The sequence below is a fragment of the Pieris rapae genome, chromosome 20, assembly GCF_905147795.1.
Source record: "Pieris rapae chromosome 20, ilPieRapa1.1, whole genome shotgun sequence".
Taxonomy (NCBI): Eukaryota; Metazoa; Arthropoda; class Insecta; order Lepidoptera; family Pieridae; genus Pieris; species Pieris rapae.
The window spans coordinates 4806169-4824232 of record NC_059528.1 but is presented as its reverse complement, the minus strand read 5'-3'; the positions used below and the strand labels follow the sequence as shown (position 1 = coordinate 4824232).

At 30.6% G+C, this 18064-nt stretch overlaps 1 protein-coding gene across 5 annotated transcripts in view; it reads left to right on the top strand.

Annotated features, from left to right (window-relative positions):
- Positions 1-18064, top strand: part of LOC110993675 (neuronal acetylcholine receptor subunit alpha-7) — a 75194-nt gene that overhangs the window by 44969 nt on the left and 12161 nt on the right. For 3 of the 5 annotated variants that reach the window (XM_045632679.1, XM_045632676.1, XM_045632680.1), the window contains exons 2-4: positions 4097-4236; positions 8981-9025; positions 11810-11919. In XM_045632679.1, coding sequence (XP_045488635.1) covers positions 4097-4236; positions 8981-9025; positions 11810-11919 — 295 coding nt within the window. Of the gene's footprint in view, positions 1-4096; positions 4237-8980; positions 9026-9360; positions 9406-11809; positions 11920-18064 lie in introns of all 5 variants that reach the window. The other 2 variants (XM_045632678.1, XM_045632675.1) reach the window with 1 other exon arrangement.

The following is an 18064-nucleotide window of genomic DNA, read 5'->3' as shown; positions in this document are numbered from 1 at the left end:
ACACAAATATACAATATAGATAAACTTTTTAATCTATGAAACCTGGAATTAAAAATAAGATTACAGTCCTTTCCTGGTTTTTATTTTAAAAATAAATAATCCGCTTATCAATAGCTAATATTGTGTTTTCATTAACAAGCAATCAATTCGGACAAAGGCCAATTGTTTGGCCAAGGCCAGTTTGGGCTTGGCATTAAGCCGGCCAGTGGCAGCTTGGATTAACATAATGCGATAATTGTTTAGGGATTTGGGTGCAACAGCAACACACTGTGCTAAAATATGCACTACGAATAAAGATAACTTTATTTGTTTAGAATGAAAACATGTTCTACGTTTAACTGAGGGCTAGCGATGCATCTAAAAAAACAAAATGTATTTAAAAAACTTTAATTAAATTACTACAATAATTAAGACTTACCTAAATATGAAATTCGAATCGATATGAGTTGCACGATCAATTTTCTATATTAAATACTTATCTGTCTGACTGTCTGATGTGAGGTATCCGATCAAAGCTGCTGGTATTTGTTGTCCATTTCCTTTAATAATGGTGTTGCGTCAGAGGGGTTCAGGTATTGGTTATGCGGGGTAAAGGGAGTGCAGTGGATATGTAACAAGAGACCATTCATGATAATTTTGTTGAACCCGGCATCTAATTCTTTGATACTTGCATGTATTAGCATTTAAAATGCTATGTTTACTCTGTTCATACGGTAAAAATCTTCTAATAACACGATATTTTACAAATAATAAATAAAACTATTTCTACGATATGAAGTAGAGTATATAACTTTATGACTTTAGATTTATGTTATAAGAAATAAATAATTTTTAACAAGAATACGTTCTTATATAAAACATTGTGTTCATTAAAAGAGTACATTTTAGCTAATTAAATAATCAAGTGCGACGTTGTGAAGTATTCATAAAGGTAATTGTCGCAATAATCCTATCCTTTATAGGATTAGGATCATTTATTACTATTATTAAAAAAATACATTTTGTTCTCGCTTCGCACAACTTGGCGTTTATTGTTTAATTTGTCATTGTTCTCCAACGACAATTCTTTGAAAAATTAAATGATATATCGTTGCCATTTAATATTATTAATAATCAGGTTGATTCTCCAATCTTTAGTTTATCGTTTTTTTAAATTTAATTTATTCGAATGCTACAAATATTTCCGACAACCACTGACGACTCGCAAGCCCCATTGGGTAACGTGGAGAAGTTGTGATATATAATAGCGGTTGTTATAACTTTGAGTGCGTTTCACGATAAGAGATCATTCTACTGAGAAATAGCCATATATTGTAGGTATCCCGACACCTTTTATTAAGCTTCTAATATACTATATAGATATTGTACTATTTTTCACAAGCAGGTTCTATTTGACCAATTGAAGGTATATGCGGAAAACTATTACCGTGTAATAGAGTCCATTATATCAAACCGAGCTTCCTAAATCACCTGGATTACTACGTGTATCCATCTCTCTTCCACTTGTGATCAAAGGGATTACTAACTATATTCCTTCCTTTCCCACCTGCTACCTTCATACGTCACGTACATAAGAGCGATTTAAGCCCGAAAATGAGTGTTTATTGCTAGTTGAAGTTAGGGGCGACAACTACAGCTATTAATTTAGCAAACAGAGATGTAGGGATCTACGGTTGGTTTTTAAGCTGAATGTTTTGGAAGTATTCAGGAATGTAAGGATTATTTAAAAAAGTTTTTATACAAAAACCATTAGGTATTATTCTATCAATTTTGAAAATTTCTTATGAATATTGTATTCAGGTGTTTCTTATGATTTCATAATAATTATCATTGTATTTGATGAATATTATGTTGTGTTTTACTTACTTAAAATATATTCATGACTATTCAAATTATAGTTAAAATTATTATTTTACTGTTTGTACTACAATTTATATCTTATGGACGAAGGCTGGCGTACTCTTCCTCCTACCTCCGACCCTCGAGTTACGACTAGTTAGACCACTGACTGACCCTATAACTCCTTTTTTTTAGCTAAGCTAAGCACGGCTTGTTTTGGAGAGCTTAGCTAGGCCTGAAAGCCCGAAGGCTCTAGACTAAAGTTGAGTATGTATCCTTAGCTAAATTTGTTAGCGCGTTTTAGGGTATGACGTCATCGCAGTGATTGAAGGCGTAATGTGTAGGTGTCGCTTGTGACGTGTTAGAATCAACAGCTAAAGAGAATTATTGTGGGTTGGCAATTTCGGCAGTACTTGATTATTATTATATACTATATAACTAATATTATACATCTGAATGTATAGTTAGTAAGTTAGTTATCGTAAATAACTCCTATTATATTGATCTATGTATTTTTTTGTACGTAATTATTTTTATAAATAGTGAAATTTGGTCGGAGTTTATTTCATTATTCTTACAAAAATACAAAACATTTTCCATATTAATAAAGTTGTTGGCAGCCCTGTGCTAAGCCGATTTGTGCTCTCCGTCTTTACATTAGGCCATAAATCTTTCGGTCCAGGTGTGGCTGGGGAGTTTATATAGCTGTTAGTGTAGGTCGAGTGTTTCCAGGATTTGCTCAATTTGTTGAGGTCGGTCTTTGTCTCTGCTCGTTTGCCCTTTCATTATTTATTAAGTCGCAATGGCACTTCTCACGCAGTTCATAAAAGTTTCATATACGGTCGTATATGAGAATGGGACTATACTGACTGGCTTAGATAAATGCAGTAGATCAAAACTACTACTGTTAAAAAGGCATGACTTTATTTAGTTTACTGTTCGGTGTGAACAAATTTGAATGTGTACGTAGTTTTAAAATTTATGCGATTAAAAAGAGTGGCGAAGAGTTTATTGCCTGTTCTTCTCTTCCGTTCTATGCCCTAGATTTGAGAACTGGCTGTAAATGTAAAATTAGAATTATTTAATGAATATTTCTTTTTTTTGACGTTCATAAGTGTACATTGTGTTACCTATATGAATAAATGATTTTTGTTTGTTTGATTAAATAGCCGCCACCAGCGTCTGCATCTATTGAGGTCATAGATTTAATATAAACTACTTTTAGCTTATCTGTGTAGATGATGTAAACATGACAAAGACAGTGAATAGCGATGTGTTTATGGAAAATTATATAGTTGTATGTAATATAAATGACTATAAGTGATATAAAATAAAAAAATAACAGTAATAAATATTAACAGAAACAGTGCCAAAAAAATAATGCTTTCATTTTTAGCTAAATCCTGACAATATTTTCATTATTTTTTCAAATTATTAGTAGTGTAGTGATGATGTGACTAAATATTAGGTATATTGACAATATTAAAAAAAACCCAGAATATTTATGAGTGATATTGGAACCTATACAAATTGTTGTTTTTAATTCTGTTAAGTATATTTCAAATAAAAAAATAACTTTCGTATTTTATAAAATGCGCCAAAACGCTTCTCTATTCAAGACGGCGTCGCACGCACATATTTTAATGGATTGTTTAAAATAAGTTGCAAGTTACGTGAAGTGGTAAAACTTATATACGTATTAAAATATCAAGAAACAACCATTTATTTGAAGTCAATGAATGTCAAATGCGTCGAGTTTAAGTTTTAGGTCAGATCTTATATATTTTATTATACAAAAGCCAACGCTTGCCAATGCACCAATGGTATCTTTATACGATTCTCATGCTAACTGAATTACCTATCTTGATACCTAACTTTTTCATGATAATAATGAAGGTGCATCGTAGTTTGACTATCCGACGACCAATTTCAATTATTAAGATTTTATCATACGCAAAAGTTTTCATATTTTTTCAATTTTTTTTTTTCTAATTAGTATTTAACTCCAAAATTGTATTATAATTAGACATATTTTTTTAAGGTATGCTCGATTTAACTAACTTAAAAAAATATATTTAAAGGATTTTTTGACAAAATAATGATTCTTTACAAGTTATTTACTTAACGGTTTTTAATATCTTATATAAATGTTACTTTTTACAACACGTGTTTATCATACTAAATAAAAAAATACTGTCAAATAGTGTATTATTACAGTTTTTTGAATACATTCTAAATTTAAAAATATTACTTACAGTGTCGGAACAAGGCCCGCATGAGAAAAAGTTGCTAAACGCTTTACTAGCTTCATACAACACACTTGAACGACCAGTCGCCAATGAGAGCGATCCACTCGAAGTTAAGTTCGGCCTGACGTTACAACAGATCATTGACGTGGTGAGTACCTTTTGAATACGTTTTATAGGTGAAACGCTATATTATATTAAAATAATTTCTTACCAACAAAATATATTTTCACTCGAATAAACGGTTAATTTATGTAACTGCAAAATTTTATTAAGTTATATAAAACCTTTTTTATCAAAGACTATAATAAAAATAATGATATTATAATTCTAAATTTAAATTTTTAAGAATTATATAACGTAATTGAACGGGAAGGATTGAAATATTAAAACTTAATTGCACATAAAATATAATATTGCGTTTTGCAACGTGTTAATTATTATATAATTTTAATATTTAGCAAAATAACCTTTCTGAGTGCTTTATGATAATTATATAGAAAAATTTCTTTTTATAATAAAGCATTCAGGTATGACTCATTCGTCGATTATTTTTAAGTTATAAACAATACGAATTGTATGAACGCAAAAAATCTAAATTAATTTTTAAAACAACATTAGAAAGAATATCATTAAATCAAATTACCATTTTTATTAACCCTTAGCACGAACAGTACAATCGAAAAGTTAACAAAATAACATTGAGTTTGACAGAAAATGTATGACCAGTACTAGCTGTCTTCTGTCAGCATTATAGCTGTTAGATAAAGGCGTCCTATTCACTCATTGTTTTTTCCTCATGTATAATAAATACGTCTAATTTTACCATGCTAAATAAAGTGTCTCTTTCCACCATAGCTTAAACAATTTGTCAGAAAGAGTAAGCGAGTCACTTTATTAATTTAGTTCGCAAAGTTTGTGCTAAAGGTGCCAATTTCTTTCATAAAATAAACAAACTCAAACTAAACGTCTAATTACAATCTTATTATGGCTATGGAAGCGAGACTCTTATATATTTTTAGAGTTTTTTATTAGTTTCATACCAATATTAACTTATCCCCTGATTTTTATTACACACATAGTGTTAGTGCAAGTGCCTAATAGTATCAAGTTTAAATATAAAAACACAAGAAAAAAGTGTCTTAATAGACACTATGTAAGTAGTGTTATTGGACACTTTCTTATCTTATTTTTTTATTAGAATTAGTCCGCCTTAAGTTAGGCTATATTATCCAATGAAGAGAGTTAAAAAATAGTGCATATTTAACTATATAGGACTCAAGGCTCTGTACTCTACTAATACGTAAGTAGTCTTGAAGTAACGGGAATATGGACATTTTTTTACATTTATACACGAACACACGAACGAAAACAGAGACGTACTCAGACACTATAATAATACAGTCAAAACCACGTAAAGACGTAAAAACCGGTAGTCGTAACAGCGAACATTATAAAATCCCATAAACAATAGAATTCAGCCGGGATCTTTGATTTTGGTGGATATAACCGGTAAAAACTAAACAATCTCGTCGTAAACGGTTTTGACTGTAATCACAATTACCCTAAAATGGATATACATGGAAACAGTTCCATTAACAAAGAAATATTATACCGATTAACGATTTTCCTGCATTTCGTCATGTCATTGTGCAACTGTTGAAATGACATTGAATTTAGGCTTAGGGCCTGTTTCAATATGTCCGGATAAGTTCCAAATCAGCTATTTATTACTTATTTGTAGGATAAACAATATTTTACGACTGTCAGATAGCGCTATTTGTCATGAAATGCGAAGTATCTTATTCGGAACTTTCTCTTTCGAATAATTTATGTGTTGCATTTGGCACTTTATCCATACATTGTGTAACAGGCCCTTAAACAAGCTAAGACGTAGAAATTGAAACAAACATGTTCACAACAGTTGCATTCGGTAGCTAAACGTACATTTTGTTTTATGAGGAAGTAGTAGCATATAATCAGTAAATAAGCCACAAACGGGAAATATAAAATGAACAAATGTGTGAAAATGAATTACTGTTTTGGCCCAATACTAATTATGGAGTCGTTGCAAGTTGTACAAATAAGATGAAATTCAATGTTAAATTTCCGTTACCATTAAATACAGATTTAATAGAAAGTTGCATAGAATCGTTACATATTCACTTAACGGATTCGTGTTTGCTGAGAACCAACAGATGTGATTACAAAATGGAAATTCAGTTTTCAATTCAAACATGTAGAATTCCATTATTTCTACCGATCACGCGATGAGTTTCTGTAGATCTGTGGATTTCGTAATTATGGAGCTTAAAAGGAACTTTATCGTGTTCAATTATATCCTTTTGGTTTTTACATTTTGCGATTTTATATATTGTAGACCTTCGTGGTTCATGTTTCTAGGATCCGGAGGTTTACTGTTTTGGTATGGTAGGATCGCTTCTTGTCTCTCAAAATTCCTTAGGTGGTCACGAGAGAAAAACAATTAGAAGTAACATTATTAAGTGGTTTATTTTTAGGAACTATTAAAATCATATGTTATTTATAAATTTAATAGTGCCAAAAATTTGTAAAGACGAAAGATGCATTTACAAAGAGCTTCTGAATAAATATCTACATATTTTTATGTTATAGTTTTAAGTGCAACTTGCACGCAAACCTACCTGAATATTCTGAAATCTCAGCTTATTACTACAGCAAATAAAATAAGTATAATTAGTGAAACGTTGTAGTATTTTTAATGAACTTAATAATAATATACTTAAAAAGTTAAATAATTTATAATTTACTTAGTCAAATTATATTAGTTTCACTTAAAAAGATTTGTCACAAACACAAATGAAATATCATTTAAATATTTAAGAAAATATTTATATACTTGCTATTTATAAATATTTATAAACTTCTAAGGTATAAAAATATTCGACATCTTAGCTTTTTTCTAAATGTTTGTACAAAATGTATACTCGTTAAGGAGCCTGTATGCAGTATCGTAGTTGAGCACTTTAATCTCTTTGAGGCGAGTGCTCAAAGGCGGTGTCAACACGTCGAATGGAAACTGAAAATCCTGTTGGTTATGGTCAGAGTCCGAATAAGGCTGATCTTACCACTTAAATATTAGAAAAAAATGTAAAGAATACGTAACTATTATAAATTTGTCTCAGCAATTGTGAAGTGTAAGAGTATTTTTATACATTGTTCTTAGTTTCTACTTATATCTGTGTAAAGATTTTTGACTTTAATATGGTCAAATAAATCTGATATTTGAATATGAGCTCTTGGCCGTCCACTTGTAGGTATAACTCATATATTGAAAATCAAGTTACTTTCATTTATGTTAAATTAAATTTTAGATACACAATAACAATTTTTTAAATGTAGTCTATAAACCAACAAACGTTCTTCTTTATAATCACAGATGTGATGTACGTATAAAACATAACTCTCTACATATTTTTCTCATATAATAGTGTATTGATAGTATACAAAAAGTTTTATCATTATAATATCGTGCTTTTTATATTGATTTTTCATTTGCGCCTTCTGCAACTGTTGGTACGTTCTCGTATATTCTGCCTTAAGCAGTGAAAAGCAAATGGTGAAATGTAAAAAGTTGTGAATTCTCTTGTGGAAATGTAGTATCGTGTCGAGTGGCTTACACGATGAAGGATTCTTTGTAAGATTGTGGAGCCGCGGGCGCTAGACGCGTTAAAGGCATTTTCTCTTGAAAAGATTTAGCTTTGCTCTTCGTAGCATGAAGATACGGTTTTATACTTGCGTTAGACTTAACGAAGCTTTGTACCAATGTTTAGTACTCTCGGTCAAAACATTAAATGTTAACGTCCATTTCATTGGAATTACATATTCTCCTGTATTGTGTGTGAAATATGTACTAATGTACTACGCACACACGAACTAACTAATGATTGACTAATGATTACATTAATGCTGGTCGTGTCCACATGTTTTAGGGACGACACCGCTTTTTATATTTTCATATATAAGTGAATGTTGACATGTGGTTGTCCTAATTTTGTGGTCCAAATAAAAAAAAAAATACTAGACTCAAAGTGATGCCACTTCGATAGTAAATTCGATAATATAAAACAAATATGAAAAAGTGTTATAATTAAAATATGAAATCAAAACCATGAGTTTGCAGCACTTGGTATATTGTTGAAATAAAGTCCAAAATTTAGGAGATATCATAAACAATTCACTTTTTTTAAAGGAATTTATATTTATAATTTTATTTCATGTATAGTAAAAAAAACCTAGTAATTATTGACGACATAGAGCATATAGTGGCTTCAACGTGCGACTCTCGACTTGAGGTCGTAGGTTCGAACCCCGGCTGTGCACCAATGTACTTTCTTGCTATGTGCGCATCGTGAGAAACACGCGAATTAGTTTATTATACGTTACAGACGTTAGATATAAGAATTTCCTTAGGTGCCTTTTTGGAAAAAGAGTGAGTAAACATGTGTATTCCTACCCTAGTAAAGATCAGTTATCATTATATTTAATAAAGGATATAAAGCTCCAAATTAAATTAAATTTGAACATTACATTCCAAGCCATAATATTAAAGTGTGCAAAAAGTTGTAATGTCTTTTTAAGTGATTCCTTTGAGCGGGCAACGTTATTTTATAAGACGTCTAACGGCTTGCATGAAATCGACGACGATATTAAACCTACTTTGTGCTTTCATTTTGCACTTTTGGTGCATCTCGCTTCCATAGCATATTAAATTCCCGGCAAGTTTATTGGCTAAAATATCAAGTAATTAAATTAAAAATTAAACGGAGCTTTTAAACTCATGAAATGAGAAAAAAATATTTATCAAATGTTTATTGTTTTCGTTCCTTGCGTCGCCGTGCGTTCGTTTAATAAAGGATGAGAAAAACCAAATCCTGACGACGAACGTCTGGCTTAACTTGGTAAGTGGTAGGTGGGTGCGTGCCTTCACCGTCCCGCCTTTGCTAACGATATTTTATCTGCGCACACTTCTTAACGCACTTTTTATCTAAACTTGCGCACATTTCTAAATAAAACGGTTCAACGGCGGTGGCGGATAGAGGGCGCTGCCGCGGCAGCACTGTCGCATGAAGAGTCGGTGTTCATTGTTCAGCCTCAATCTAGATTGTATGTGAGGCCACGCGCGAGCCTCTCGCGCCTGGCCGCTCCTTGTCTACCCAGTGTTGATCAATTACTAGAACATTATACTGACTGCGCCCTTTCTCTCTGTTTCTGTTGACATCGTCTAACCAAATAGGACGAGAAGAATCAACTACTTATAACAAATATATGGCTGTCATTGGTAAGTGTGATAAAAGACAAACTTAAATTAATACTCGATAAAATTTCTTTTTTTTTTTACTTCCTATCTGTTCCTTCGTTATTGTTTTCTTCTTCTTTTGTTCTTCTTGAAAGTTGCATTGCATTTCGGAGTATGCGGCAGTTTTTTTTTGTAATTTCTTACTAAAGTTTCTTGTCAGTAGCATAGTCGTAGTGTCATGCATCCCATTACATTAAAGTAGTCAATCCAACCTGTCATTTACCGTTATTCATTGGTATGTTAAGTCCAAGTGATTAATAGGAGATTATTATCCCGTTTTTATTGAAATCGAGAGACGAATGGACTGCCGTGTAACCCGCAATGCATTAAATAACCATATAAGTTAACAATAAATTATTGCAATTAATTTATACAGGATTGTTTAACTTTGAATGTCATGTGTTGGTGAAGAATGTTTGTATATAATGTATTGAATTATAACCGATTTTTTGTATAAACATAACACTGTAAATTGATTTTGCACAACCCGTTGCCCGCTACTATTTTGTTTGCCACAAATACTGTAGTATCTACTGCATGGCAATGGAATGTTACGGGGTGAAAATTTTCATATATTAAGATTTAATTAACGATGCAAGTTTTAATACGTTATTTAATCCGATATTGATGCTTTTTGTTTGATTTCGTTCTTTTTATTTAAAGCTAAAAGAAAACATAAATCAATCGCAGAGTATCCTACATTTTTGCGTAAACAAACATGTGTGTACTCATGCGTTTAAATATAAAATTTAGCATTTACCAATTTGGCAGCTTAGAAAAGAGACTTAGTTCCCCAGTTCCTTATAAAAATCTTTGAGGGCGGTCAATATATTCCCTAGGCCTGATCGTATTGTGATATAAACATAGCATGATTCAGCATGAGTCGATTGTGTATAGTTGTGTGACGTCATCCGTGTTTGCGTCTTTATTACTGTTTCATATAATTTAATTTTTTAGTGTTTTTCTCTATTTGAACGTATTATTTTAATTTTAGATTTTTGTAGTTTATAAAATAGCTTGTATTGTGATATTTGTTATGAAAAAATGTGTAGTTATTGTAATATATGTTGCCACTACATACATGTTCGACTACTATAAAACAATTACTTATAGTTACTTATAAATAGTTGAAGGCAAATGTGCAGTTACTATGAATAAAAAACTGTCGTGTCGAAATCCTTAATCCTTGAAATATAATCATTGTTGTAATTTACATCATTAAAGGCATAAAACAATTATTATTGTTTTACCTAGACTCGAAGCGTGGGCCTACAGGTTATACAAGTACTTAGCTGTGGTTGCCAAACTATATAAACTTATTTACTATCTGGACATGAAAAAAAAATTATTTTGATAAGTACTAAAAAGTTTAACACGTGACATTACAGTCGCTATAGTAATGGGAACGTGCTTTCAAAAATAGAACGTACGAAATTTTTCAAAAAAAGAAGAATTACTCACGATCTAGTCACTAAGAATAGTTCGCCAATTATAGTCCGAACATGTGTGTAGAGGCCCCTGTACACATTGACAGTATACGCACTGTTATCAAAGTTGAAAACTTTTGTAATATAGAGGTCGTGTTTGCGAGCGCTTTGTTGGAGCTATCTAAACGTTGCGTTATTGTTTCACAGCATATTTCCGCCAGCCTTGATTAGTTGGGGGCAATTTTGAAACTTATCGAGTTAGTTTTTATAAAATTATAATGTCAATACGTAAACTGTTAAATATTTTTTTACTGACAGTTAAATATATATATATGTAATGTAGTACATATGATCGATTTTTAATGAATACTTAAGTTAGAATATTTCACAAAACGAAGTTTAATGTTTTCACTTTTATTATGAATTGTATTTTATTTATTTATTTCGTAATCCTACAGATAACATAAATTATATATAATTACAAATAAATACACTGAACATATAGCCAAAGATGGAATACATCATACACTTTACTACACAAAGATTTACAAAAGGGAACAAACAAACAAAAAGTATTCAATACATTTAACTTACATACATTTATACATTATTAGTTGATATACTAGTCTGCTAACAGAAAATTCTTTTTACAAAATTAGTATTTGACAAATTTTCTATCAACACTTCGTTACACAAATATAATACAATTGACATAATTGAATAAAAGTGAGAGCAACTGGTCTTATCCTTTCGAGCGATCTCTTCCAGGCAAAGATATGCAAATACTTAAAACTTCTTCGATATATCTATGATGCTTAGAGCTTTTAAATGAAATAAATCTCATAATAAGAAACCGTTTCAAAATTGCTACCAAACCTTAATATCACTTTTATAAATGCACAATTTTTATGAAATATATCTAACTCTATCACTCATGTGTATTGTAATGCGTGTCACAGGAATGGAATGACTACAACTTAAGATGGAATGACAGCGACTACGGCGGAGTCAAAGACCTGAGAATAACGCCGAATAAATTGTGGAAACCGGATGTACTCATGTATAACAGGTACAATGAAGTTGCATGCGTTTTATTTGAAATTCAACTTCTCTTACAGACATCTATACGGAATTGGTAAGGTATTTTCATATATAATATTTATTATTACCATTCAACCACCTTGAAATTTCAATAAATATCTATTTTTTATAAGAAATACTTGACGAAGACGGTTGACTACGTTTGAAATTCGGATGGTGAAAAATTTTGACAAATTTGAATTTTGAACGTGTTCGAAATTCGAACGTCTTGACAATCAGATGTCAGGTACTCTATAATATGAAAAGTATTATATAAAAAATTATATTATCTTAAAATTAAATTCTAAAATTCGCCTTTATACCCCTCAAAATGTAACAGAATTACCAATCAGTTGTCTCAGCCGAAGTGATGACATAAATATTATGTACTTATTACCAAAATCATATCTCTTATATATGTCACTAAACTTTAAAGACGTAATAAAGATTCGCAAGAGACATGAAAATGGCTAACAATATTTCATGAAGCGGTAGATGAGCTAACATTTCTTACATTACTGCTATCAATTTCATTCAATCATTTAATATTTCACATTTGGGCGCTGAGAGGCAGTATATTCTCCATAAAATATTGGAGTTTATTACCCAAACGGTACATGTTAACCACGATAGCGGTTAAATTGTATTAGGATGATTACTTTAGATCGATTTGGCGAACGAATAAAATTGCCGTTAAAATGAAATTGTATTCGAAAAGTATCGAAGAGAGTTCAAAAAGGATATATGAAAAATAATATAATCCCTCATTTAATTGACTTAATTAACAGTCAGCGGTTAGGTATTCTATAATACGAAAAGTATTATATAATGTAATTGCAGCTAGGCTTTGTCTAAAAATTAAAATTCGCCTTTATATCCCACAAAATAATACAGAATTACCTATCAGTTGTCCTCGCAGCCCAAGTGATGACATAAATATTATGTACTTATTACCAAAATCATATCTCTGATATATGTCACTAAACTTAAAAGGCCGGCAACGCACTCGCGAGCCCTCTAGCATCGAGAGTGTCCATGGGCGGCGGTATCACTTAACATCAAACTCAAAATATCTTTATTCATATAGGTAAATATGTACACTTATGAACGTCAAAAAATCAAATTAAATTTACATTTACAACCAGTTCGCAAGTCAAGGGCGTAGAGCGGGTCAGGGGAGCCTCCTGCCCGTTTGCCCCCTGTTCTATAAAAAAAAATTGACTACTAAAAATATTGCAGCGTGCCGATGTTAAGTACAGATTGTTCATCGATACAAATTTACTAATTTCTTCTTTCCGAAAGATATTATCATAATATGTTATAACGAGTCACAAATATCCAAAATGTATACATATTATGTAGCCTACAATTTGAGTTTTCGATATATGTGATTTGATCAGCGCCTAAAATATATGTTAGGTTTTGTCCCACATTAAAAAAACATGATGTTAAAATGTAAAACCTTATTTCTGGACAAGTATACGCTATTACTTAAAAAGTGTCTAACATTTAAATATTTATCACAAGGTGTTAAATCGAGTGTAAAAGGATTAATATTTTTATCTCAAATATGAAGCTGGCTGGCAGCCAGTTAGATACGTAGTCATAAACAGGTCGAAGACAGGTTTAAACTCGGGGACTTATTAAATTTATTCACCGAGTAAACACGAGTTCAATGTTTCGTAAGGGCGCTGACAATTGGGGTAGCTAATTGTAGGTTTGAGGTCTTATACAATGCACACGTCTAATTTATAATATGTAATGACATCATAAACGTTCATTTTTATCAAGCCTTTTTTTGATGGCGTAGGCAGACTAACGTTGAATTTGATAATATAGTTTTTCTCTATACATATTTCCTTACATGTAAAATCAATTAAACCCCTACTTTTTATATTTTTGTTACAAGAAAATCATATGATCTTATTTTGTATAGTAAGCAAAAAAAAATTGAGTTGCGAAATATGACGAATACAACCTTAGTTAAGTAACAATTAAATATAAGTTTAACTTATTTTCTTTATTTCAATCTTCATGCTAAATAATGCTAGCCAATTTTGATATTTTTACAAGTACTAACGAATAAATGTATGTTATCCCAGGACCCACTATATAAAATTAATACTAAGCCACTACTACACGATTACCTGGCAACGTGAATTTCGACTTCAAACATTTAACTTTAATGGTCTGAGAGAGGAAGTGCTATTTGCATTTAAATGGCCTGTTGATAGTTTAAGAGGGGGCGGGGGTCTCTGTAATATGTAAGCTCTGTTTAAGGCAAGGACTGTTTTCTATAGCAGTATTATAAAGAGGAATAATTGTCATTATATACATATAGTTCCTGTATTAGCTTTCATGTAGTTATTTATATGGTAGAAGTGGTATGATATCAGGAAAAAAGCGCAGTAAAACCGAGTACTAATTTAACTTTAAGGGACAAAGAGCTGTTTTAAATGTTGATTTGTAAAGCAATCTAGAAAATAAAATAATTACGCAAATGAACTAATTTCTGGTCGCGTTTTACTTGGCAACTAACTGTGATTCTACTACTAAAAATGAAAATGTTTAAATGCTGTAACTAAACTGGAATACCGCCAAAATAATAATTCAATTTATTTTCACTATTTATTTTACTGCGTTTCATACCTTGATTAAACTTTATTATTCATTTAGTTAATTTGGAGGAGCGTGAGTTAAAATGATTTAGAAACTAACCCTTTATCTCTGCGAGGCATTTCATGGAAATGTAAGCTCTGGTGGTTTTCCTTTCATTGTTATAGTATATATAGATTACGTGCATAACGATTTTTATGTTTATTAAAAACTTAACCGGCGCCCGAATTATATAATACTTATAATTTATATAATATATATAAAAATACTTCTTATATAGCCTTTGTTAGTCAGGAATCACATGCTATTCATATGATGAAAGAGTGTCATTATCTCATTTTAAAACACTAATTTTTTCGTCACAAACGTACAAGTCCTGTTAAAAAATACTTAATATTGGTTTACTTATATTATAAAGCAATTTATGAAAGAACATTTCCTATAGTATGCATGAATAATATAAAATAAAATTACGAAGGATTCACATATATAATGGAATGCAAACGTGTGTAAACAGAAAAGGTTTCTTTTACTTTATCAATAATACTGAGCTCATTTTTTCCTCTAACAAAGAATAAAGTTTTTATATATCTCCAATATAAAATTGGCACGAAAGAAGCTTTTTTATTTACTTATTATGTCAAAGCATCATCAGTCAGTCTTCTGATTCTTATAGGCCTTCTGATACTAACATAAATTATGATATAATACAAACAATTTCATTTTAACTATTTCTTGAAGAAATATAAAACTTATTGCTATACATTATAAATAAGATATAATAAACTCACAGTTAGTTGATGTCGACGATGATTAAAAAATAACAAAGCAAAATTAAAAATTAAAAACAATTTTAACAAAACATATAAGCCACTTAGTCATATAATGTAACTTGTAATTTATAAGGGCATAGAAATCACATTAACAATTTATCAGAACTTTGCATTTAGTTTTAACTGACTGTTCATTTGGTGTGGTTTAATCCAGTTCAGTCTACATAAACTTGTATAATTATTAACTTTGGAATTGGGTTATCTTTGTGTTGTTCCATTTAAATATTTAATTGTGCGTTCAGTTGATACGTTGGGTAATATATATAACTTTCTATTATGGAAGTATTAAATTAATTTTTTTTTAATTTTATCTTTTTTAAACGTGTTTGTACATACATTTATATATTAATATAATTATACAGATTTACTTTTATATCACTGTTCCTTAGTTGACTACACTAAAGACGGCTCTAAGCTCGTTGTTATGGAACGCATTTATAAACGTTCCTTTAGTAGCCAAGTACCTAAGATTGTACAACTGTAAATCTAATTTATACACCGAAAGCTATATATAAATAATAATACATACAGTAAGCTGCATAGTAAAAAATGTGTATAACTTTTATTTAACTGATTAAAAATGAAAAAAAAAAACATTGTGCCGCTAGAATATAAATTGTTTTTTTTTCTTTCTACATCTACTACTACATCTTTAATAACCTTATACTTATGAATAAAAATATTTCTACTAGTATTATCTGGTTCACATAACTTTTACACACTTAAAGAAAAACACTTTTAATTATTATTATATTTTTTCTTTCAAATATTTCTACTAAATTTAACTAATGAATTGAAAATATGAGATATAATATGGTATTTGATAGATTAACAATATAGAAATGAAGGATATAAAATTAAGATATGTGTATTACAATTTTAAATTATAAGTTGAATACATTTATATTATCAAACTTGTACATTGTTTACAGAACGATTTGAATTCTGCAATCGTATTCCGCGAGAAACCACTCAACTAACGCAAAAATTTGACACAAATTTCTAAAATAATTCTAATATACGAACCCACATCAAACGATAGCAGCACTTATACTTACAAAGGTGCTTGATCCCGTTAATGGCGAATAAAACCTAATTGTACATTTAAAACCGCTTACTGGCTTCTATGAACTTCAAATAACGAGCAAAAGGCATATAACGGCTAAGATCGCTATTAACAAATTTAAATACCTAAAATTTATAAAGCCTTTGTAGATTAGAGGTTTACACTCTGCTAAATCTTAAACCTGATATAATATTAATTCATTATGAGTAAAAACAGTTGTTATCCAAATGTCTTTACAAAGACGTTTTGAAGATGGAAGATTTTTTTTATTGATAAAAAAGCTTACCAACGCCAAACGCTTGGCACACTGTTACATCGCTAAAAAAGAAAATCACTAAATACAATTTTAAATGTGACAAACACTTATAGGCAAACATGATATACACGAAGAGATCCAACATTAAACAAAACAACTATTTGACAAAACAAAAAAAAACACTAGTGAAAAGAATAAAATTAAACAAAATTCGATTTCAATGTGAGCAACTATGGATAATTTCAAAAAGTGTACCGCAAAAATATACTTTTATTTTACTATATATCACTGACAATAAATAAATTCAATAAAAAACATTGAAGGAAATTGTGAGGTAACAAATTGGTTCTAGGCTAGAAGTTTGGATGTCGTCCAAAACTGTAGGGCATTTGATAAGCAAGTCTCAGAATCACTTACAGATTTCTGTAATAGCAACCCGCTGCCTTGTTTACAGTTTTTCTGGTGTTCCACGGCTGTGGTAACCTTCACACCAAAGTGTAATATTTCTTTTCGTGTTGATATAAGACTTTAATTGTAGAATCATACGTGGTATTTGGTTTTTTAGTAATAACGTACACATACATAGAAAACACTTTTTGAACATATGGCAGTTATGTATTATTGTAAACTTATAATTATTATTCTTCAGTCACCGTGACCACACACGCTGTAAAGCACGCGATACGTCGGATAAATTTAAAATTATGTTTTAATAATTATAAGTTTACAATAATACATAACTTCAATATGATAAAAAAGTGTTTTCTTTAAATGTGTAAAAGTTATGTTAATAAAAAACAATACCAACTACAGCATACTTTTACGTCTTAAAACTTTTAAATTAGTTCATAAATTCACACGTAAATTCAACAGCAAGTTTGTACCAAGCTAACGTAAATCCAACCTATAAAATCCTTTATTCCCAAGAATCGCTTTCAGAATACTTAATGCATATCCGAACGTCTGACTTTTATCCCGAACATCCCTGACCGCTTGCAATGTTTACAAGATTCTATTCGGTACGTTGTGACAGGCGGCGTAACAAAATATGCTGGCGTACGTCCAAACTGACGCGCTATACAATTCATGAATACAACCTACTACCATCTGGCTCGTGTTAAATTTGCACCAAATTCGCTCATTGTTTATTCATTTACAAAGATTTTAAGTGCAACTAAACAAGAGTTGTAATTTAACATTTAATTTCAAATGAGTAGCTAATGTAGCTAGCACACCGCTATGCTCTTTATAATTAAAGAAACTATGTCAATAAAGGTGTAGAATGCTTTACGCACTACGCACTGCTACGTTACTGCTACGATGAAGCTACGCCAAATGCGTAGCAAACGGAATGTTCACTCAA